General features: G+C 39.6%; 1 protein-coding gene across 1 annotated transcript in view; it reads left to right on the top strand.

Moving 5' to 3' along the window:
- LOC122642182 (rho GTPase-activating protein 7-like) overlaps positions 1-22949 on the top strand; it is a 120601-nt gene extending 97652 nt beyond the window's left edge. Inside the window, exons 16-22 of the mRNA XM_043835610.1 lie at positions 4431-4491; positions 4578-4661; positions 12649-12762; positions 12934-13103; positions 21030-21099; positions 22013-22216; positions 22323-22949. Coding sequence (XP_043691545.1) covers positions 4431-4491; positions 4578-4661; positions 12649-12762; positions 12934-13103; positions 21030-21099; positions 22013-22216; positions 22323-22517 — 898 coding nt within the window. The 3' untranslated portion in view covers positions 22518-22949. The remainder of the gene's footprint in view (positions 1-4430; positions 4492-4577; positions 4662-12648; positions 12763-12933; positions 13104-21029; positions 21100-22012; positions 22217-22322) is intronic.
- The last annotated feature ends 985 nt before the right edge of the window (positions 22950-23934 follow it).

The following is a 23934-nucleotide window of genomic DNA, read 5'->3' as shown; positions in this document are numbered from 1 at the left end:
CATCTGCCATTATAGTCACCCCATATGTCTCCCACATATTCCTCATCTCACTAATGTACTCATCAATCTCACTCTTTTGTTGAGGTAGATAAACATTCATTACCTCATATGGGGTGGGGCCCTTGAATCCTGGGCCACCTCCTGCAATAGTATCTATCATGGTATCATAATGGGGGCCTTGTGCGTGTTTGCTGGGATGGTATGGTATAGCATCCACTTAGCTATTGATTCTTTAACCAATCCCTTCATCCCCTTCCATGCTCCTTTGATTCTGGTTGATCGCTTCCTTTCTTCTTATGCAATTTAGGATCGATGTTGATGGTGTACTGGTACTGGTAGAGGTGTTGGGACTGCCCTCACACTTTGTGATCTTTTAAAATGATTCAAAGTTCTAGGACCTCCAGAACTGCCAGCTCCTCCACTACCCCCTACTCTTTGTCTCTACTTATCATCTTGAAAACTTACTCTACTCCTTGAAACAGTCCGCCTAAAATCCCTAGCCTCCTCTGCTGTTTGTATGTCATCAGGTACTGCAATGTCATCATCATCAGAGGAGGAGGAGTCATCATCATCATTGTATCGTCTTCCTCCTCCCATCGAACTCCTCACTGTATCCTCAAGTTGTTCTCTTATCCTTTGCTTGTCAGCCTTCCTCTTCTTTCTTCCCCTCAAACTATCACCAATCTCCCTGGCTACTTCAGTAGGGACCATATGACAACCTACAACATCTTTAGATCCTCCAGTCAGATGTTGTTTAAGTCTACTGGACCCACCTCCCATAAATTGCATGTGACAATAGTTACATATAGATTTTCTCTTATCCCCATCAATGGGAGTACCATGTAACCATGCAATGTCACCCCTATGCTGGCTGGCTGGCTGGTCTCTCTTGTTCCCTCTGTTCTCTTTGTTCCCTCCGCCCCCTTTGTTGACTACTTTCCCCCACCTTTTGCTTGCCCTTCGCACGTTGTCTATCACGATCCGCCATAATGATACTTGTTTACTGCAATGTAAGTAACACAAATAATTAAAAAACTTAATGTAGATGCACTTCAATTGACACTTTTAGATTACTAATACACTTGTATAGTTATTTAATATTTTTCCCCTAACCCTTATATTTTTCACATAATTAAAACCAATTTTTTATATATAATGTTAATATAAGTATTGACCTAACACAACAAAACCAAAAATTAGTAAACATAATATACATGTAATGCATCTCAAAACATATAGAAATAACTTTCATAATTTTTCATTATTTTTTAAACTTAAAACTCATATTTTTCCTTATTTATTTCTGTTTTTTTAATTTTTTATATATTTTTCTTAATTTTCGAAAATTAAAAGAATTATTTAAGAGCAGAAAAATAAATCCGACACTGTGAAGCTGTAGATCGGCCATTGGTGTCTAACATATATTTAATTCATTACCATCTAAGTCATATTACCCCTAATTATTTCCTATTTTAGTTGTAGGGAAATGAATTTTTAAAACCAGAAAAAAAATAAAAAAAATACATATGGGAAAATTTTTTTGACACCGTGAGGCTGTAGATCGGCCTCCGGTGTCTAACATATATTAATATCATCAACATCCAACAACATTTGTACAAAATATTTTTAAAAAAAATAGTTTTAGAGAAATAGAATTTACCTTAAATAATGAAAATAGACTTGGATGATGAGCTTAGATGACCCTCCGACGTCTTCCCGGCGACAAGGAGCTTCAACAATGCTTGGATGAGGCTTGGAAGGAAGGAAGAAAAGCAAAAAATGAGGAAGAAGAGAGAAAAATTGATTTTCAGCAGCTCTCGGTCGAAATATCGACCAAGAGCTGCGAAATATGGTATAAAAGGGGCCTTAGTGTGACACTATTTGTCACTTTTTCAATATCTCGCGATATATTGTGAGATCCACGATGTATCGGCGAGATATTGTATTTTTTGGTTTCGGAAGTGTTTCGTATCTCGGACATGTCGAGATTTACGAAATATGGCGATATATCGCTGATATATCGCGAGATTTTATACCATGGTCCTAGATAATGAGATATCCACTTAAATGGCGAATTTGGTAGTTCAGGCACATTAGAAAGCAATGAACCTGTAAAGTTGGATGATGATATTAGAGGAAGTATTTTTTTTCAAGATGCAGAAAGAGGGACATTGAACTATCCAACTTATGGCAGTGGTCTAGAAAATTATACTCAACTAAATATCATCCCTAATTTCTATGATTATATTTGACAGTATTGGTGTTTAAAGTCATTCTAATACATGAAACCCTTTTTCACTGCATAATATTTGAGTTCCAATCCTAGACTGCCTGTGTTAGAGGTGGTCAATTATCTGTTTGCTGTACATGATGACCATTAAGAGTATTATAATTTTTTATTTTTGAACTATATTTTTTGACTCATTTTAAACTTCATGTACAGTTGGAGTTATTTTGTTAAGATCATCCTCATCACTCTCCTTACTGAAACCTCAATGTTTTCTATTCAGTCAAAATCCAGATCCCACCTACATAAACATGTGTTTGGAAAGATTTGTAAATTTGGAGCCTTGGAGCCTTCAAGTGCTAATTTTGAAGATAGCCCACAATGAGATACTTCCCTTCAGATTTCTCACCTGTTGGAACACTTTGTTTTGAGATATCCTAATGCAGGCCTGGTTTAAATTTGGGCCAGGATTTTTTACTGGGTTGGGTTGGGCATTAACTATTAGCCTAATTTACTGTAGTGGACTGAATTACAAGGCCCGAAACTGGGGGATTAAGGGGTTCATGAAATTATTATCTTATTTTAGTGGGTTCCATGTTGGTGATAGTTGGATATGTTAGAGTTTATGTAATAGGAGTTTGTCTTATATTGTATTTTTCCTTTTTTTCCTTTTACCTCCCTAGGGAGATGTATGTAATTTCTTAGATCATGTTAGTAAAGCAATATAGGTGGGAGAGAGTCAAAAACTGAATATTTCAAAAATTCATGTTTGAGGCCATAGGCCACTACATCTTTAAATAAAATTCATAACCTGGCTCTCTCACAATCCTTAACTTGGAATTCAAACTACTGCTTAGAATAGTCAAAACCGATTAGTATTTGTTACTCCTCAAACAAGGACTCTAAAAACAGAACATAGATTTAGAATGAAATCTGGACTCACATCCCTACGGATTTTAGGACTTAGTTAACTTCTAAAATGAAAAGGCTCTAAACTAGTCCTACTTGACTGATCATGCAGTATTAGCTCCTACCCTTATTTTAGGCCCCATTAAAGTGGCCCATTACAATAAACACCCATTGGACCAAAAGCCCAACATATGTAGAAACTAGCTGAAAACTTATTCTCACTAAAGTAGGCCCCTTTTCGTGATTTTCGTGCATCAATCATGGGTGGTGGTGGTGGATGTTTGGCAGTGGCTGCTGTGGGTTGGCTAACCTGTACAAAAGGAAAGAGAGAGAAAAGTGTGGGAATGGCTCAGGAGAAGCTTGCGAGCTCCCTCTCCCAGCTTTATTAATTTTACTATTGAAAGACGAAAATACCTGTGCGGGTACAAGTATTACACCTTGTATCCTCACAACACATGTATACAACATCATGCTCACAAGTATTAGGATTTTCTGAAAGTTCACCCGAGTCGATATATGCTTTGGTGAATATATTGAAATTTTGTTAATGAGGCAAAGTTGCATTCACTTTCACCTTTATTACAAGCAGTGTAGTACAACTGTTGTGTAGAATTTGTCATGTGAATTTCATATCTTCTCTTGTCCTTGATAATTGTTTGAAGTTTGTTCTACTTCCCGTTATGTGAAAATTTTGAAGTGATGATGATGATGATGAACATCTTTTATGTTTTCTTCATATCCAGTTATGGAAATTTATGCTGATTCAAGTAGTCACATGCAAGTCACAAAATGTATAAATTTTATTCACATATAAGAATTCTTTTATGTCGATAAAAGCAGGAAGTACCTTGCCCCTTTGTCAGTATTGCAAGAGTATCTTAGGTTTTTATAGGTTTGATTGGAGGATATGTTTCAAGTTGGTGTTTGCTCATCATTGACAATGACATTGATATTGTAAGATGTAGATTTCGAGCATAAAATATTGCTTTAAATGAAGAGCTTATTTGAGATAAAGAATGTATTTTCCAATGTTTTAATTGTTAATAGTTGGATGGAATCAAGGTTACCTCAATTTGGGTTCATTTTTGTTGTTTTAGAATCATCTTCATGATTGTCAATATCAGTGAACATCTTGATCATATGTATCTTGCCGTAATTATTAATTAGGAAGCCATGTCCAGGTTTTTCTTTGCGGCCATGTTAAGTGGTCTTCATTTGTGATAATTATTATTTATTAAATGTATAATGGATTGTCTACCTGTCACTACAATCTGATACGATGAATCATATATAGGCTTGCTGTTCAGAGGCTTGAGATTACAAAAAATGACTTGCGCAATAGGATTGCGAAGGAGGTAATTCCGAATCTTCCTGTGAATCTATTTGCATACTGATTATATAGAGCTGGTGTTTACCATTATGGATGTATCTTCTTTGTCAGGCCAAGGGGAACGCAATCTTACAAGCAAGTTTGGAGAGAAGAAAACAAGCTCTGCATGAACGGCGTCTGGCTCTTGAGCAAGATGTATTCAGTTTCCTACCATTAATAAGATACTGACCTTGTTTTCACTAGTTTTGTCTAGAATGCATATTTATAATATATCCAGTATTTGATGTTAGAAATTGGGCCATAACAGGTCCTGATCACACATACTATTGTACACATAGCTTAGTGACCCATAAGCATAGTTCAAAATCTCGCCGAGATCTCAAAAATCTCATAAAACTCGACCTGGTCGAGACGAGATGTGATACGTGTTGAAATATTAGTTTTTGGGGCAGATAGGTCTTTTTCACTTTAGATTATTTCTGTCTTCAGTATGTCCATTTGCTGTAGTGGCAATTGTGTCCTAAACTCTTTTTTATTTTTTGTTATAAATATAACAGTGGCTGACCTGCGATAGAACATTCTGTTCTACCACAGGTCCCCTCCTCTATTGGGATTTGCATGTCTTCTCTCTTTTCTTCTTTTCTTCCTCCTTCTCCCTCTAATCTGATTTTTAGTTCTTGATATTATTACATGGTATCAGAGCTCTTTTAATCAGATTGGAGTGTTCTCTCGATCTTCTTCTGGTCTCTCTTTTTCGTTTTCCCCTTGTGGTGTGCAGCCACCCATAGCTGCCTTTACTATGGTTTAAATCCACTCCTATCAATCATTGATTGAGTGTTTTTATTACTATTTATCTACTACTAGATGCTGATTGGATGTCTGCATCAACCATAATCAAGACTGCAAGGATCGATCTCAAGAGAAAACCCTGACAACTATCGATCTCATCTAGGAAGATTGTTTTTGAAGTTTTTTGATTCTGCTATGAAGTTCTATGATTTAGCACTACTTCTGGTGATCGATTGCTACTACAGTTTACTGTTTTTGCTGCATATTTGAAGGCCCTGCTATTCTTCCCAGAAACCCTGACATAGATTATTCTTGGCTGGCTTCTTTGGTTGTGGGTTGTTGTTGGTTGGTTACTTCTTGTTGGTTGGCTTCTTTGCTGCAAACTACATATCTTTTTTTATCCTTGGAAGGCTGGTATTATTGCTGCTATTCTATCTTCTATCTTCATAATTGATTGCTGCTCCTTGGTTTCTGCTTGTCTCCCTTATCGATTCTTGAAGTGTGTGTCCTGCGATTCGAAGACTCCCCATGATAATGTCAATGTTCAGATAACCTCCATAAAATTGAAGGGAAATTCCAACTATTTACTTTGGGCACAAGTTGTCTGTGTTTACATTATAGCTAAGGACAAAATTAGCTATATTACCTCTGCTCCTCCTCCATCCGATTCTAAGGATTACAGTATCTGGATGAAGGAGAATGTTATTATCCTAATTTGGTTATGGAATAGCATGGAGCCGGATATTGCTGCCAATGTCATGTTCCACACCACTGCAAAGGGTATGTGGGATGACCTAAAGAAGACATACTCTCAAGAGAAGAGTATGACACGTATTTTTGACCTCTATGAGAAGTTATTCCAATTTCAGCAATCAGACAAATCCCTTCAAGAGTATTACAGTACTTTTAAGGGTATGGTGGAAGAATTAAATGTGTTTCAGCCGCTTACCACTGATATTGAGAAATTGAATCTCCAAATTCTTGGCTGGTTTGAATCCGAGCCTGAAGACTGTAAAAGGGCATCTACTTGTTGGTGAATCTGTCCCTACTTTGAATGATACCTACTCTAGACTGCAACGCATTGTTTCCCCTAGTTCCAAGCCTGACACCAACCCCAAGGAGAATTCTGTTTTTACTACTACTAGAAGCCGTGGTAGATGCCGTGGTTCAGGGGGAGGACGTGGATTTGGTGGTTGTGGTTCAGGTGGACAGCATATTGATAAGGCTGCCCGGCTGTGTTCTTATTGTGGGAAGACAAATCACATTGTTGACACATGCTGGTCCAAGCATGGGAAGCCTGAATGGACTCAAAACCTGTCCAATCATGTTGCTCCTGAAGATGGTTCTGATTTTGTTGCACCTAGCAATACTAAACCTGATTCAGCCGTGGGAGATTCATCCACCAACCTTCGTGATTAGATGCATCAACTGATGCGCCGTATAGAGAATCTTGAGTCATCCACTTCCACTACTGGGGCATCTACCTCCGTTGCCACATTGGCCCATGCAGGTATACCTGCTGCTTTCTTTTCCACCATTCCCACACCCTGGGTCATTGATTCAGGGGCTTCCGCTCACATGACTGGTAAGTTATCCATTTTTAGTTCTATTTCCTCTAACTCTCACACTCCTCCTGTTATTGTGGCCAATGATTCCTCCATCCCTGTTACTGGGCATGGCACTGTTTGTCTTAATTCTAACCTCTCCCTTTCTTCTATATTACATGTTCCTCAATTTCCATTATGTCTTCTTTCCGTTAGCGAACTTACTAAAAATTTGGACTGTCAGTAACTTTCTTCCCTTCTCACTGTATCTTTCAGGATCTTCACACAAGGAAGACGATTGGTGGAGGGTGTGAGAAAGATGGACTATATTATCTGAATGATGCTGCTTCGTCTGCTTCAGTTGCCGCTACTACTGTTGGTGGAGAGCCCCCTTTTCAATGGCATTGTAGGCTAGGACATTTATCTTTGTCTAGATTAAAGATTTTATTTCCGCAGTTTAAATCTTTAGATAGGTTAGAGTGTGAGGGCTTTGAGCTAGGTAAACATCATTGTGCTACTTATCCCTCTTGTCCTATGCCCCGTAGTACATCCTTATTTTCTTTTGTACATTCAGATGTGTGGGGTCCTTGTCGTGCAAGTAATAGACATGGTTTTAGGTATTGTCACTTTTGTGGATGACCATTGTAATATAAGGATCGGTTTGAATTTTACATGTATTTCAAAGTATTTGCAATGAAATAAAGACCCAGTTTAATGCTCCTTTTAAAAATTTTCAGTCTGATAATGCGTTGGAATTTGTTCAAAATGAGATCGCTTATTTTTGTGTCGCTAATGGGATGATTCATCAAACTAGTTGTTCCTATACTCAACAAATGGGGTAACGGAATGGAAGAATATGCATTTACTTAAGGTTGCCCGGGCTCTCATGTTGCATATGCAGGTGCCCAAACATTTTTGGTGTGATGTAGTTCTTACTGCTTGTTTTTGATTAACCGAATGCCTTCGTCTGTCCTTGCCGATAAATCTCCTTTTTCGATTTTATTCCCTGACATTTCGAGTTTCAGCTTGCCTCGAGTTTTTGGGTATGTCTGTTTTGTTCATAACCTTTGTCTTCATAGTGATAAATTGGACCCTCAGTCAACCAAATGCATCTTCTTGGGTTACTCTCAGACCCAGAAGGGATATAGGTGTTATGACCCTCTGACTCGAAGGCAGTTTGTTAGTGCGGATGTAACCTTCTTTAAAGGTACATCTTATTTTTCTGATCAGCCTACCGTGTCCAATCATCCGTTAGCTGTGTCTAACCTTCCTCCCATTCCTATTGTTGTCCCTATATCTACCTCTCCACTACAGGTGTATCGGCGCAAGAGGCACATTTAGCAGCTCAATACAGATAATATTGGTCTCTCTACATTGCTTCCTGTACCTTCTTCAACTTCTGGTGGAGATCCAAGCTTACTTGTTCTTCTTGAGTTACCAGCTGATCCGGATCCTGATGACTTACCTATTGCCACACAGAAAGGTAAACGTTCATGTACACAAAAATCTAATTGCGTATCCCATTGAGCAATGTGTTTCTTTATCTCATCTTCCATCATACCATCATAGTCTTGTTACCTCCTTGTCTACTTATACCATTCCTCACAGCCACGCTGAGGCTCTTGCTATCCCTGCTTGGAAGAAAACCATGGATGTGGAAATGGATGCCTTACTGACTCGCCATACATGGGAGTTGGTGGATTTACCTCCTGCTAAGGACCTGGTCAAATGTCGGTGGGTGTACACTATTAAATATCATTCTAATGGTTCTGTTGAGCGGCTAAAAACCCGCCTGGTTGTTAAGGGATATACCCAGACCTATGGTGTTGACTATTTTGAGACTTTCTCTCCTATGGCTAGGCTGAATTCTGTTCGTCTCATTATTTCTATGATTGTGAATTTTGATTGGTCCTTCTACCAGTTGAACATTAAAAATGCTTTTCTTTATGGTGACTTACTCGAAGAGGTCTATATGGAGCAACCTCCCGGGTATGTTGCTCAGGGGGAGAATAGTGGATGTGTATGTAGGCTGCACAAGGCCATATATGGGCTGAAACAGTCTCCCTGGGCGTGGTTCGAGAAGTTTAGTTCCATTGTGACTGGTTTTGGTTTTTCTCAGTGTTTCTTAGACCATTCTGTGTTTGTTAGCTGCCAAGGAGAAAAATTGGTCGTTCTTGTTGTCTATGTTGATGATATCATAGTGTCAGGAAATGATGAGAGTGGGATCAAGGAGGTGAAAGATTACTTATAGCAGCATTTTCAGACTAAAGACTTGGGCCAGCTTCACTACTTTCTTGGGGTTGAGGTCGTCAAAAGTAAAAAGGGAATCAGCCTGTCCCAAAGGAAGTATGCATTAGATCTCTTGACCGAAACTGATATGCTTGCTGCAAAACCAGTAGATATTCCTATGGATACTAATCAAAAGTTTGGCACTAATGATGGTAAGTGTCTTAAAGATGTTCACTTTTACAAAAGTTTAATTGGAAAGTTGTTATACTTGATCGTCACTAGACCAAATATATCTTACGTTGTTGGGGTTCTCAGCCAGTTTATGCAATCCCCTTGTAAGTCTCATTGGGATGTCGCTGTTCGGGTTCTTCATTATTTGAAGGGTGCTCTTGGGAGGGGACTTATTTATCGGCCAAATAAACATATGGAGCTTGTTGCCTATTCTGATGCAGATTGGGCAGGTTCGGCTAGTGAACGTCGGTCTACCATAGGGTATTGTACGTTTGTTGGAGGAAACCTGGTTACATGGCGAAGCAAGAAACAGACCACAGTTGTCATATCCAGTGCTGAAGTAGAGTACAGAGCTATGGCTCATACTACTGCAGAATTGATGTAGGTTAGATCTCTCCTACTGGAGATGGGGTTTCCAGTTCCAACTCCTATGAGGATGTTTTGTGACAACTACGCAGCCATCTATATCGCTAGTAATCCGTTCTTTCATGAGAGGACTAAGCATATAGAGGTGGATTGTCACTTTGTTCGCAGTGCCGTCTTGAAGAAACTAATTGAAACACCATTTGTCACTTCATCTGATCAGATTGCTGATGTGTTTACCAAGTCTCTATTTTGTCCTAGTTTTCGGGCTTGTTATAACAAGCTGAGCATGGGTGATATATATGCTCCAGCTTGAGGGGGAATGTTGAAATATTAGTTTATGGGGCAGATAGGTCTTTTTACTTTAGATTATTTCTGTCCTTCAGTATGTCGGTTTGATGTAGGGGCAATTGTGTTCTAAATTCTTTATTATTTTTTGTTATAAATATAACAGTGGCTGACCTGCGATAGAACATTCTGTTCTACCGCAGGTCCCCTCCTCTATTGGGATTGTGTCTTCTCTTTTTTCTTCTTTTCTTCCTCCTTCTCCCTCTAATCTGATTTTTAGTTCTTGATATTATAACAATACGAAATACAAAACTGTAATGCCTCGAAAATCTCGATTGAGATTTTGACCGGTATCTCGTGAGTTTCAAAAATCTCACAAGATATTGGCCGAGTCATACAATCCACATTATAAAAGGAGCATAACTCGACCGCTGGTTAGAAATTTAGAACTCTCTCAACTGAAAGAGTGGTGTTTTGGGCTGGAGAAGGGGAAAAGCTTACTTTCTTCACTTTTTGGCCACATCTTCATCATTTGCTACTGGGATTCACTATGAAGAGACTTGGGAGCTGCCTATTCCTCCAGATTTGGGAGACTTGTACTCGGTAGTTGGTATTATTGACTTATTGTTGGGAGTAGGGACTTGGGACTTGGGACTTGGGACTTATGTTATGTATTATTGACTTATTGTTCACTGTAGTAAGTAATGTAGTTTGTAGTAAAAACTTTAAGTCTTTAACTATTTCTTTTCAAGATTACGTGTCTTCATCCATTATTGCATAATTTGCTTGTTTTACTTTCAAACAATGTGTAGAATAGGCAATATTACATTAAGGGTTTGGCACTTTGGCCTTTACTGCCAACCAAGGGTGCAAATTTAAAACACCAAATTGAGTGTTTTTTTTTTTTTTTTCAATTTGAACTTTTGAATATGTTTATTAAGCCTAAAACAAGCTTCCCAAAAAATTTTGGAGCAAACTATGGCCATTTGCCCACCGAAACATAGTTCCAAAACAAAACAAAAAAAACATTGTCTCGCTGAGATCTCGAGATCTCGGAAAACTCAACCTGGTCAAGAAGGCTGTTCAAGACGAGTTTACGACCCATGCCCATAAGTACCCAATGACTTGAGAATCTCAGCGAGATAAGTATAGTTCAAATTGTCAGCGACCCATGCTCATAAGTATAGTTCTAAATCTCAGCGAGATCTCAAATATCTTGAGAATCTCGATGTCCTCGAGACGAGATTACATACGAAACTTAAAACCTGCAGCGTTTTGAAAATTTCGGTCAAAATCTCGGATATCTCGACTTGCTTGAGAAGAAATTACTCTTGTTTCTTCTTGAACACTATGATGTGGCATTCATATGTCATGCAAACGGAAGACAATGCATGTCAGTTCCATCGGACCATGAGTGGACTTGGGACGAGTTTTTGAACCTTGCTTATAAGTCTCATAAGTCCAAGGAGTTGAGACAATAGTCTCGTCACATTGTTTTACATGGAGCTTTCTCTCTCAGGGGCTCATTTGTGTGTGGCAAAATTGATTCCACTCCCAGGGCCTAGGAGTTGATTTATTTTTGGAAACTCCTACTGGTAAAACTTGGCCAAGTCATAAGCCCGACTTGGGACTCCACCAACTCAGTTGGATCTCGCACATTTTGTTTTAACATGCTGGAATACTTAAAAAGAAGTGTAGTGGTTAAGATTTGAATTCAATGAAAATTTCAAGAACCTCTACGACCACACAATGGTACTGTTTTCTGTTTATGTTGGAAGGGTTAGTGTATGTTTGTTTTTCTATTGAATTTTGAGTTTGACAGACCCTGAGCTCAAAATTTACTCATTCTCATTAATGTGGCTTAAAAACCTAGGCATTCAAAGTGGTCAAATAGGCTCATTAGCTAGCTTAGAAGTTGCATTCCAATGGCTCCTAATATTGACGGATGTTCTTTGATTAATCAGTGTTAAAATGATAATGATACAATTTAGATTTAGGTTGGTAAAACACTAATCTATGAAAAGGAAAAAAAAAAAGTATATTCTATTTTAATGAGAAATTATGCTTTTATTAAGTTCTAAAATTTATTCTACTTAATATAATTAAAAAAAAGGAAGTAGTTTTCTGTCCGGGAGTGTGGCCTACGCCAGCACTCCCATGTGTCTATCTCTCTCTTCCTCAAAACAAGGGGGCAGAGGTGTCTTTTCATATGGGGAGGAGAGAGATAAACTCATGGGAGTGCTGGCGTAGGCCACACTCCCGAACAGAGAACTTTCTCCCTTAAAAAAAGTATACACAGGTATCTGAGTTCATATCCTTTGGTCTATTTTTACTTTTTCCTTCAATGGGCCAAAAATGTAATGAAGTAAGTCTGTATGTTAATAATTTTCTTGATTTACATTTAGGGAGTCAGTCTCAGTTTTCTAATACCCAGTAAATAGGTCTAACCAGTCACTGGAATCTGATTAGTCATTAAACCTTGAAACAAATCCAAAGAAGAGAAGGTTCACTGCTGAAATCTTGTTCAACAGTTACAACCACTGGTATGACTGCCACTTTAAAGTTCAATCCCGTTCAGTATCGTATTCTGTTCTACAATCAGACTGAATTCCATAGGTCACAATTCCTGTTGTATCCATATTGCAGAATATCGCAGCTTATGTGATTTCTTAATTATTCTTAAGTTTATATAGAAAAGCTGAATTTGTTAAGCTCACAATATTTGACTGTCATTGCAGGTCTCTAGATTGCAAGAGCAGTTACAAGCTGAGAGAGATCTTAGAGCTGCATTGGAGGTTGGTTTGAGCATGTCTTCTGGACAGCTTTCTAGCTCACGTGGTATGAATTCCAAGGTTTGTACTCTCTTATCAGATAACTTTTTTTTTTGAATGAATTTAATTAGAAAATTTGTAGGTTTATTTTACTCTCTCTCTCTCTCTCTCGCTCTCTCTCTTGAATTTTCTTGCCTCATTTGATTGGAATTCTTTCTAATCCACTCATTTTGCTTATGACTAATCTTGAAGACGAGGGCGGAGCTGGAGGAGATTGCTCTTGCTGAAGCAGATGTTGTCAGGTTGAAGCAGAAAGTTGCAGAACTGCACCTTCAACTAAGCCAGCAACGCCAGCATCAATTTGGGTCCCTCTCTGATGCATGTGATCGCTATCAACATGTCCAAAATCTTCATTCACAACAGTAAGGTGTCTTAATTCTAGTTATCTATGTTTGTTAATGGACTGATATTTTTTCGATCCCTTCCTATTATAGGATTTTGATCTCAGTTGCATCTATGGAATTTCGGGTTTCATTTGTTATGAGAAAATTGCACTTTCCGCAACACTGGGATTGTAAGGGGATTACTTATTGACTGGGATAATTTGGTAACTATTTGTTAAGTTTGGCTTGTTCTTTCCCCTTCTCTTTGGATGAATTAGTGTTCCCCTTTGTCTTGTAGTTTGCCTGGTAAATTTCAAATTGAGGAAAAACTAGTTCATATAGCCTCTAATGGTGCATTATTTTTTCCTGCCGATCACTTCCTGTTATAGGATTTTGATCTCAGTTGCATCTCTGGAATTTCCTGTTTCGTTTGTTATGAAAATTGCACTTTCTGCAACACTGGGACTGTAAGAGGATTACTTAATTAGGTAACTATTTGTTAAGTTTGGCTTGTTCTTTCCCCTTCTTTGGATGAATTAGTGTTCTCCTGTTTTGTAGTTTACCAGGTAAATTTTGAATCGAGTAAAACCTAGCTCATATTGCACGTAATGGTGCATTATTTTCTCCTGCAGCCCATTTTTTGGGAGTGTGAAAATTGAGATAGTGTATAATTTTAATCTCACATCCATTCAGAATTTAAATGAAATTGTCCTTTAGGATCTGGAGTTCCAGTTTTGAGATTTGGATGAAAATCTGGAATGTGTGCCAATGTATTTGGTAAACATGCTTGTTTTTGTATTCTAATCATGTTAACAAAACAGGAATTGAGAGAGAATGGCTAGAATAATCGATGTGATTATTCAGCCCTCATATTTATAACTTGTAGGAAATAACAAAATTACAGAAATAGCCCCATATAGCCAACAATATAAGCTATAGGGAAATAACAACAGAAAAATACCCTTATAGAATCGGATAACACATCTCAACACTCCCCTTCAAGTTGGGGCATAGATATCACACATACCCAACTTGACTAGGCTAGGATAAAACAACTTCCCACTCAACCCTTAGGTGAAGACATCAGCTAGTTGATCTCCAGACTTCACAAAAGGGATACAAATCTACCTACTCTCTAACTTCTCCTTGATGAAGTGTCTGTCAATCTCCACATGCTTGGTACGGTCATGCTGTACTGGATTGTGGGCAATGCTAATCGCCGCTTTGTTGTCGCAGTACAACATCATTGGAAGATGAACAGAACCACGGATATCTAGGAGTAAAGTCTGAAGCCACAATAACTCACATATGCCTGGGCCATGGCGCGGAATTCAGCTTCAGCACTTGATCTTGCCACAACATTTTGTTTTTTACTCCGCCATTTTACCAAGTTCCCTCCAACAAAGGTACAGTAGCCGGAGGTTGATTTCCTGTCTGGATTACCACCCCAATCAGCATCTGTATAAGCCTCAATTCGAAGATGGTCATGAGGAGACAAAACGATCCCTTTTCCTGGAGCTGATTTCAAGTAATGGAGAATACGGAGAACAGCAGCTATATGAGTAGAATAGGGATCATGCATGAACTGACTTACTAGGCTCACGGCAATGGCAATATCTGGTCTGGTGTGGGAGAGGTAAATCAGTTTTCCCACCAATCGTTGATATCTGCTCTTATCAACAGGCTCACCATCCTTTTCTTGTAGACGGGTATTAGCTTCCAAAGGAGTGTCACAAGGGTAACAGCCAAGCAAACCAGTTTCTAATAGTAAATCTAGAACATACTTTCTTTGGGAGAGAAAGATACCCTTTGGAGACCGGGCAACTTCAATCCCAAGAAAATATCTTAGCTGTCCTAGATCTTTATGCCAAATTCCCGTCCCAAGAAAGCCTTCAGGTGAGAAACTTCATCTGCATCATTACCAGTCACAACTATGTCATCAACATAAACTATAAGAAGAGTGACTTTTTCTCCCTTTCGCTTGATAAACAGAGTGTGATCAGCATTACTCTGTTTATATCCATAGGAGACCATGGCCTTATGAAACCTACCAAACCATGCTCTCCCTTTCGCTTGATAAACAGAGTGTGATCAGCATTACTCTGTTTATATCCATAGGAGACCATGGCCTTATGAAACCTACCAAACCATGCTCGTGGTGAATGGTGATTGCTTCAACCCATATAGTGCCCGCTTTAGTTTGCAAACGTTCCCATGATTCTTGTCAGAGGAAAAACCTGGAGGAACTTCCATATAAACCTCCTCTTCCAGCTCTCCATGTAGGAATGCATTTTTTACATCCAATTGCTGTAGATCCCAATCAAGATTGACAACACAAGACAGTAAAACTCTGACAGTGTTCAACTTTGCAACAAGGGCAAATGTTTCCTGGTAGTCAATCCCATAAGTCTGAGTGAAGCCTTTGGCCACAAGCTTGGCTTTATATCTATCCACTGTTCCATCTGGCTTCTGCTTGACAATAAATACCCACTTGCACCCAACTGGTCTCTTACCCGAAGGAATAACAACTAGCTCCCATGTCTCATTTTTAAGTAAGGTCGTCATTTCTTCCATCATGGCTGCTTTCCACTTTGGATCTGCAATCGCCTCCTGCCAATTCTAAGGAATAGAAACAGAGGAAAGAGAATAAACAAATACACGATAGGAAGGAGATAAAGCATCATAGGAAGCAACATTGGAGATGAGGTGTTGGGTGCATGACCTAACGCCTTTACGGACAGCAATAGGTAAATCAAGAGAAGGATCCTTACCAGGTGATGTAGCAGGGTCTGAATCTGGATCAGGTGCAGACGATTGTAGAGGTGGTATGGTGGTGGTGGCAGTCTCAACCTGTCCTGTGCGCTCCTGGGTATATACTTTATCAACAGGGATTTGACTGACTAGTCTATGCCCCCCCTGATGAGGAACCACTGTAGGAGCTGAAGTTATAGAGGGCTCCCCCTGAATAGGAGCCGGAAGAATAGCAGACACATCTTCAAAAACCTGATCCTGCTCCCCCTGAAGAGGTGTCTGGGAATAGTAGGGCAAGGATTCATGGAAGACAATATCCATGGAGACAAATGTACGGCGAGTAGGAGGATGATAACACTTGTATCCTTTCTGGGTTGCAGAATAGCCCAGAAAAATACACCGAATGCTCTGTGGATCAAATTTCCCATGAGGATGATGATTGCGGACATAGCAGACACAACCAAAAATTTTGGGAGGAACCACAAAGGATGATGAACCCTGAAGGAGAGCAACTTCTGTTGATATTCTAACACTGATCTGGGGCCTTGAACTAACTCCATGAGTTCCACTTCCTTCTTCTTTCTCACGCTAGTAGGGAAATAGTTGCCAACGAAGGCTTCCTTGAAGATTTTCCAGGTTAGAACAGGGTGGGCAGCAGCCAAAATAGGCTTAGTGATCTGCCACCAAGCTTCTGCTTCTTGCTGTAGCTTATATCTTGCACAGGAAATTTTCTGTTCTTCATTGCAGCCTAAGAACTCAAAAGTTTTCTCCATTTCTTTAATCCACTTAACTAGTAGAAGGGAATCCTTAGAGATCCCAGCAAAAGTAAGGGGCTGGATCTTTAAGAATCTCTCCATTAAGCGGCCAGTAGCATCATTTGCAGGAGCATTTTGTGCAGCTGGAACAGCAGGAGTAGCAGGGGTAGTAGGAGCAATAGGAGGGGTCTGCATGGACCTCCCAGTATCTTGCATCTGTGTGGCCATAGTAGTCATAAACTATTGCATTTGTTCTTGTTGCCGGTCCATCATATGATCTACTATAGCAGTAACATCTCGGACCGTAAGATTTGGAGGATTTTCATGAACATCCTCCCTTTGGGACTGGTCAACATTAGGGGGATTAGAAGTAGAGGCCGTATTAGTACGTCCCCCAGCATTCACCCGCTGATAAGTATTTGGATATTGTCCAACCATGGTTGATCAGCTAAGGAAAGAATCAAACTATTAGCATTTACAACAATAGTTTGATATGCATCAATAACAAGGTAAATACTAAGGTTAAATAAAGACATACAATTACAATGCCTTATATAAGGCATAATGTTATAACAATTTATCATTATAATATGCATTTATAATTATATAAGTATAAAAGTCAAACTTTAATACATATACATAGATTGGGATTCTTACCTATATACCAGCCTAGGATATGGTGAGGTTCCGCATATGCTCGACCCAGCAAGTCTGGCATAAGAAACTGATATGCTGGAACTTGGCAGGATTTTCAGACTCAAGGATAGCTAGCTGTCCTGGCTCCTCGGAATCCTCCATAGGTGTGTCAAAGGATTGCTCTGAATCCACCACTAATGCAGCCCATAACGTAGAGGCTAGCATAGACACAGACCCAGAACCTGGCATTACACAAGTTCGAAAAAGTTCAAATTAGAGGCGGGTTTCACACCAATACATACCGATACATACCGATACCATCGATACATTCCATAAAAAAGCCATTTTCACTCACAAACTCTATACAACTCCTAATCTAACAAAAACATGAAGGAAAACTCTCAACCAAGAGTCTAAATTCTTGCATTTAATCTTAGTCTTTCACACTTTTAAACTAAAAAATTGAATCAAAGAGTGCTACAACATCATCCTTTGCATCATCCAATACTCTTCATGGCTATAGACGATTACAACATGTAAGAAACCTCATCTCTTATAACAATTTCAAGTTAATGCACTTGTTTGGTTATACATTATTCACCATTTTAGGTTTTATGCATGGCACTTATTATATATTGTTTTTTGTTCCAAAAGTGTATTTCCATGTGTATTTTGATCATTTTTATGCGTAACTGTATTGTTCGATACGTATCTCCGAAACGATACGATACGATACGTCTCTTAAAATCACCCAACCGATACTATACCCGATACCGATACTTTAAACCTTGGCGGTAAGAATGGCATCACTCCAATACTGGGAAGGGACCTACCGTGCAAACATAATGGCCCGGGCTACTTCAAGGAGATGTCGATTTTTCCTTTCAGCAACCCCATTCTGGGCAGATGTGTCAACACAGCTGGTCTGATGGACAATACCATGGGCAGCCAAATAATGTTGGAACTGACCCTCCATGTATCCTCTGCCATTATCACTGCGTAAAATGCGCAATGTGGCATTGAATTGGGTCTGAACCATACGATGAAACAACTAAAAACAGCGGAAGACCTCACTTTTATGGCTCATCAGGTAAACCCAAGTGGTACGAGTATAACAGTCTATAAAGGAGACAAACCATCGATGACCCGAAATGGAATTACAACGGGCAGGGCCCCACACATCAGAATGAACCAAAGCAAATGGAAACTCACTTCTTTTATTTAATGAAGAATAACTGGAACGAGTCTGTTTGGCCAAGACACAAGCCTCACATAAAAACTCGTTCCTATTACAATTTTTGAGTAAGTCTGGAAACAAAAAAGCTAAGGTACTAATGGATGGGTGACCAAGCCGACAGTGCCAGAGATGAAGTTCAGGTGACGAGGTGGACTGTAAATGATGAGCTGTAGAGGAAGCCGAATGCAAAGGAGAAGGCTGACCCGTGTCAAGGACGTAGAGACCACCTTGCATCTTACCAGTCCCAATCGTGTGCCCCGTCTCCAAATCCTGTATAACACAATGAGAAGGGAAAAATGTCAGTTTGCAGTTCAGATCTCTAGTAAGACTACTAATAGAGATAAGGTTGGTAGAAAATGAAGGAACATGCAAAACAGATTTTAAGGAAAGGGTAGGAGAGCAGCGTATGGAACCCTTCCCATTAATAGGAGAAAGGGAGCCATTAGCTACTCGAATACTGTCTTGTTCAGAAGATGAAGAATAAAAATGAAACACATGGGAGGAGCAAGTCATATGGTCTGTAGCACCGAAATCAATAATCCAAGGATTGGATACAGCCGATGCACACACACAGACTATTGACTGGAATACCTGAGGCAAAGTGAGAACCAGGATTGGCAGCAGGTGCAGGTGGTGTAGTAGGAGCAGCAGAAGAGGCCTGAAGCATGCGACGGAAAGCTAGGAGTTCATCCTTAGTAAGCCCAATGTCAGATGAAGGGGCAGCAGCAGCAACAGTAGCAGAATCAGCAATATGAGCCTTGGGTTTGGACTTCCCATGGCCTCTCTTTTCTTCAAAATCAGCAGGCTTCCCATGGAGCTTCCAGCATTGAGCTTTAGTATGATAGAGCTTATGGCAGTGCTCACACTTGACTGGGCCTTTATGGGCAGCAGTACCACCATCAGTAGTGGTAGAAGAGGAAACATTAGAAGCACCTTGCAAGGCAGATCGATCAACAGTAGAGGAATGCAACATGGCAGCCCTACGAGATTCCTCATTATGAACCATGGCAAAGGCCTACTCCAGAGTGGGAAACGGAGACTGGCCAAGTACCTGAACCCGAATAGGATCAAAGTCCATATTTAGGCCTGCCAAAAAATCATAAACACGTATTTTGTCGGCGTGTTTGCGATAGGCAGCCAGATCTATAGCAGTAGAGGGCTGATAGTCAGAGTAGTGGTCCAATTGCTGCCATAAGTTCTTCAGGGCAGCATAGTACTTCGAGACAGAGAGTTCTTGTTGGGCAGTTCCATTGGCCTTTTTTCTAATCTCATAGACCTGTGCATCATTCCCAGTGCGACCATAAATCTCCTTAGCACCATTCCACATAGCCTGGGCTGTTTCCAGAAGCAGAAAATTATCGGATATATCCCCTTGCATAGAGTGAATCAGGTAGGACACCACCATCGCATCATTAGATAGCCACTTGTTGAGTGGGGCACCTTCTTCTTTAGGTTTTGCAGCTGTCCCTAGAAGATGGCCAGTAAGGCCACGGCCAGCTATTGTCAGATAGGTAGACCGAGACCAGTTCAGGTAGTTGGAGCCATCAAGCTTGATGGGGGCAGCAAGAGGCAGTAAATCAGTCTGGGGCTGTCCATCAATGCCAGAAGAGGCTGAAGAAGAATTAGAACCAGTCATGGTAGCAGGAAACCAGAGTCTTCAATAAGCAGCAACCTTCCACAAAAAGCCTAAAAAAATTCCCTGGAATCGATATAGGGAGAAATCGATTGCAAGAGAAAGGGGCTGTAATGAAGCCAAAAATCCCAGATTTGAGGCAGGGAATGATGTGGAATGAGAGCAGCAATGGTGCCAATCAGAGGCAGCAACAACCAGCAGCCCAAACCCAATATCGATTAGTGTCAGGGTTTTGAAAAAAGCCCTGAGAAGAGAGATCGATAAGGGGGAGGGGTCTTCAAACAAGTTGATGAAGAGAATGGAGGCTGAGAGCACTAGCTGAAGAAGATTCTCCAAGGGAAGAAGCAGCCGAAATACTTGTTGAGGCCTGATCTTCAAAAAATGGGCAGAATCTTCAAATCGCAGGCAGTCCTGCAGCTTCCATCGATCTAAAAAATTGGGGAAAGAATTGGAGGTAGTTGGGGCGGCAGCTAGATCATTGTGATCACCCCCCTAGTGCTGCCCTAATGTGAGAAGAACCAAAAGAAGAAGAGGAGAGAAGATCGAGAGAGAGGGTGGGAAGGGATGAAGTTTGAATGAGGGGAGGGTGGTGGGTTTGAAAAAAAATCGATCAGAGTTTATTTGGTTCTGATACCATGTTAACAAAACAGGAATTGAGAGAGAATGGCTAGAATAATCGATGTGATTATTCAGCCCTCATTTATAACTTGTAGGAAATAACAAAATTACAGAAATAGCCCCATATAGCCAACAATATAAGCTATAGGGAAATAACAACAGAAAAATACCGAAAATACCCTTATAGAATTGGGTAACACATCTCAACAAATCAGCATAGTGCAGGATGTGTGCATAACCATTTTTTTCGTGGAACTGCAAGATAAGCTTATGATTGTACTTTTGACTTTTCTTCCCTCCCCTACATTTACCTTGTAAATATTTGATGCCTGCAGGAAGTTTCTTCAACAAGATTTTGACATGAGCCTTGCTTTTGTAAATCATGAAAGGAAACAAAAAAGTGAGGTAAAATAACTTTAAAATTCTTTTCCTATTTGTTGTGGTTCACTTGTATTTCTATTGTTTATAAAAACTGGAAGATGCTGGACCTCCTCCTCCCCTCCCCTCCCCCCCCCCCCCCCGAATAAATAATAGATGGAGAAAGGGAACTGGAAGATGCATGTATTTCTCTTGGTGCACGTCATCAATATAAAACATGCATTTTGTTTTCCTACTTGGGGCCTGAGAGGTTTATTGGGCTTTTATGTATCTATGCACACTTCAGAATTTTTCCTTATGCTATGTTTGATGAGTTTTGATACCTGTGTTAGGTGCTTGTTAGGAGTCTTACCTGTCTGACATTTAAATCGTAGGATAAAGAGAACTGGGTAATAAGGATCTACCATCTAGGTATGAAGACATTATGTATAGCCATTATATTTTCAAGTGAGAAGTAATCTAGATTCTTTCATTTCTTATATGCAGAAAACTAAAATCATTCATGGAAAGAAAAAAAAAAAGTTTGCAATTGTGAAGTGTCAACATGACATAAGAACTCCAGATGTAATAGTATACTAAAAGTTAAAATGTCGAAGGGTATGAAGATGTATAGGTCCATAGTTTATGGTCCTGTGCAGACAATGTTTGTGTGCCCCATCCGAAGAAATTAAGATAAAACAACTTGGAAAAGATTTTTAAGAATCCAATAAATCCCAGTGCAATGTCCTTGTGTAGCGTCTGACACAGGTAATTTGGATAGTCCAGGTATCTGTCCTGGGTGAAGGGAGGTGATGGTTAAAGGGGTCATTATTGGTATTTTTAATTAGCATATTCATCAGAAGTTAGCTAAATATGCTGGGAAACTATTCGGGGAATCAGCTCTTTAGGTGAAGCAATTATTTGTCGTCTCTGAAATGTCATTCTTGATGTATTTCTACAGGAGAGCCCATCAGGTGCGGATTGGAGGAACATCAAGGGTCAAGTATTGCCATCTGCTAATAGTAGCAAGCACCTTTTCCGGAAGCAGTTTGTGGATTTGTCAAGCCTAAGTGATTCAAAAAGTGCAGAGGCATCAGGCATTTCTGTAGATGAGCTTTGTGGCGTTGATTCTGGCACCACTCCCTCCACATCAAGAGTAGCAGAGGTAGGATGGCCATCCAACAATAAGTTACGCTTAAAAAGTTCTCCGGCTGTTGAAATTGCCTGTATATTGTATGCTGATGACGAGGAACTCATGTTGTATGTAACAGGGGATGGAATATCAGAGGCATCCATATGCAGCATCTTCAGCTTTGGTGGAATTGACAACACGTCTTGACTTTTTCAAGGACCGACGCTCCCAGCTTATGGAACAGCTCCACAATCTTGATTTGGGTTATGGGACAGCCTCTTCACAAAGCTTGGCATACAAACCATCCTCCTCTCCATGGAACAGTCCAAGATGATACAGTATCTGTGAGATAAGAGTTTCTTCTTGCCTTTGTATATCCTTGATACTATTGCTTATATATCTGTTGTAATATGTTTTGATTTATTTTGAAATCTTCCTTTCCTTGTATTTCCCCCTTTTTTTTCTTTCCACTGCTGAGAATGTCTTTTGAAGTGCCATACTGGGTAATATTTTGTTTATTTTTCTTTTCCTTTGTTTTCCACGTCAGAATTGATCTAAGCGTTAAGAAGTTTTCCCTCCTTGTGTGATAGTTGCTTGGGGGTAATTTTATGATAATTTTTGGTACACTTTTTCGAGTACTGTGACGCATCAAATAGGATAGTTAGAGCAGCCAACTTAGTTTTTATGTAATGTGCTAGCTCTCGTGTTCTATGACCATCTTGTAATTAATATGGAAGATGTCCAGTGTCTAGTGGAATTTTCTGCTGAAAAGTTGATTCTTCCATTCTCATTTCATGGCTATTTAATTCAAAAACACAGTTCGATAAAGCGCCATTGGGTTGTTTTAGCGGCACTGAGTAGTTTCAGAAAATCCGGAATGTATAAACCAATGCTTCCATAGATTCGATCGTGGTTTACAATCATAGCTTCTACACCTGTTCATTTGGGGTCATATCGTCTCCCAGATAAAGAAAGGGCAAGAGTCAAAAGAAAGGTTGGTGATTCAAATCAAGATTTTCCTGGTACCCTATCTCAAATCACAAAAATCAAATGGAGGCCAACAATACCAAAGCAATGCCGTATCAGACTACTTGTCTCCTTGTAATTGGATCTCCCAGTTTTTGGAATGCTCCAAATTCTACTTGAGCATCCAAATCTAGGTCAATCCCAACCAAAACGTCTTTGAACAAGGTATGTATACAAACTGTAGTCCTTTTCAGCTAGCACTGTGTCATTGTATCCAAAAGATAAAATCTTTATGACTGAGTCTGAGCTCTGGATGTATTTATTTATTGACCATGAGGGGGTAAATTAAGATGTTAAGGTGTCAAATAAGGACCTGAGGTTGTTTCTTCGGGCCCCATTTGTTTCAATGGAAGAATTAAGTCACGAAGCTTTTTTTTTTCTTTTTGGCAAAGGTTTTATGGATGGCCCCATCCATTGAGTATCTATCGGTGGCCCACCTAGTGCCATGTGGATTGGTCGTTATAATTCTGATCAGTTGATATGTAGAGAATGGTTTGGATTGGTCACTTTTTCATGGTAGTCCCTGGGTTTTTGGAAGTTATATTTTGCCACTTTGATTAACTCCGACTGAATTGAAATTCAATATGCGAATAGGGAAACTTTTGGTGGTTCTTTTACAAAAATTTTGCCCTCACCAGAACTGATATTGGTACAAATAGGTGGGTCATCAATAGATACTCTATGGAGATGTCCGTCCTTTAAACCTGCTTTCTTTCTGTTTTGTT

This window comes from Telopea speciosissima, chromosome 10 (genome assembly GCF_018873765.1).
Source record: "Telopea speciosissima isolate NSW1024214 ecotype Mountain lineage chromosome 10, Tspe_v1, whole genome shotgun sequence".
Taxonomy (NCBI): Eukaryota; Viridiplantae; Streptophyta; class Magnoliopsida; order Proteales; family Proteaceae; genus Telopea; species Telopea speciosissima.
The sequence above is the reverse complement of the archived record's forward strand: the minus strand, read 5'-3'. Positions and strand labels throughout refer to the sequence as shown.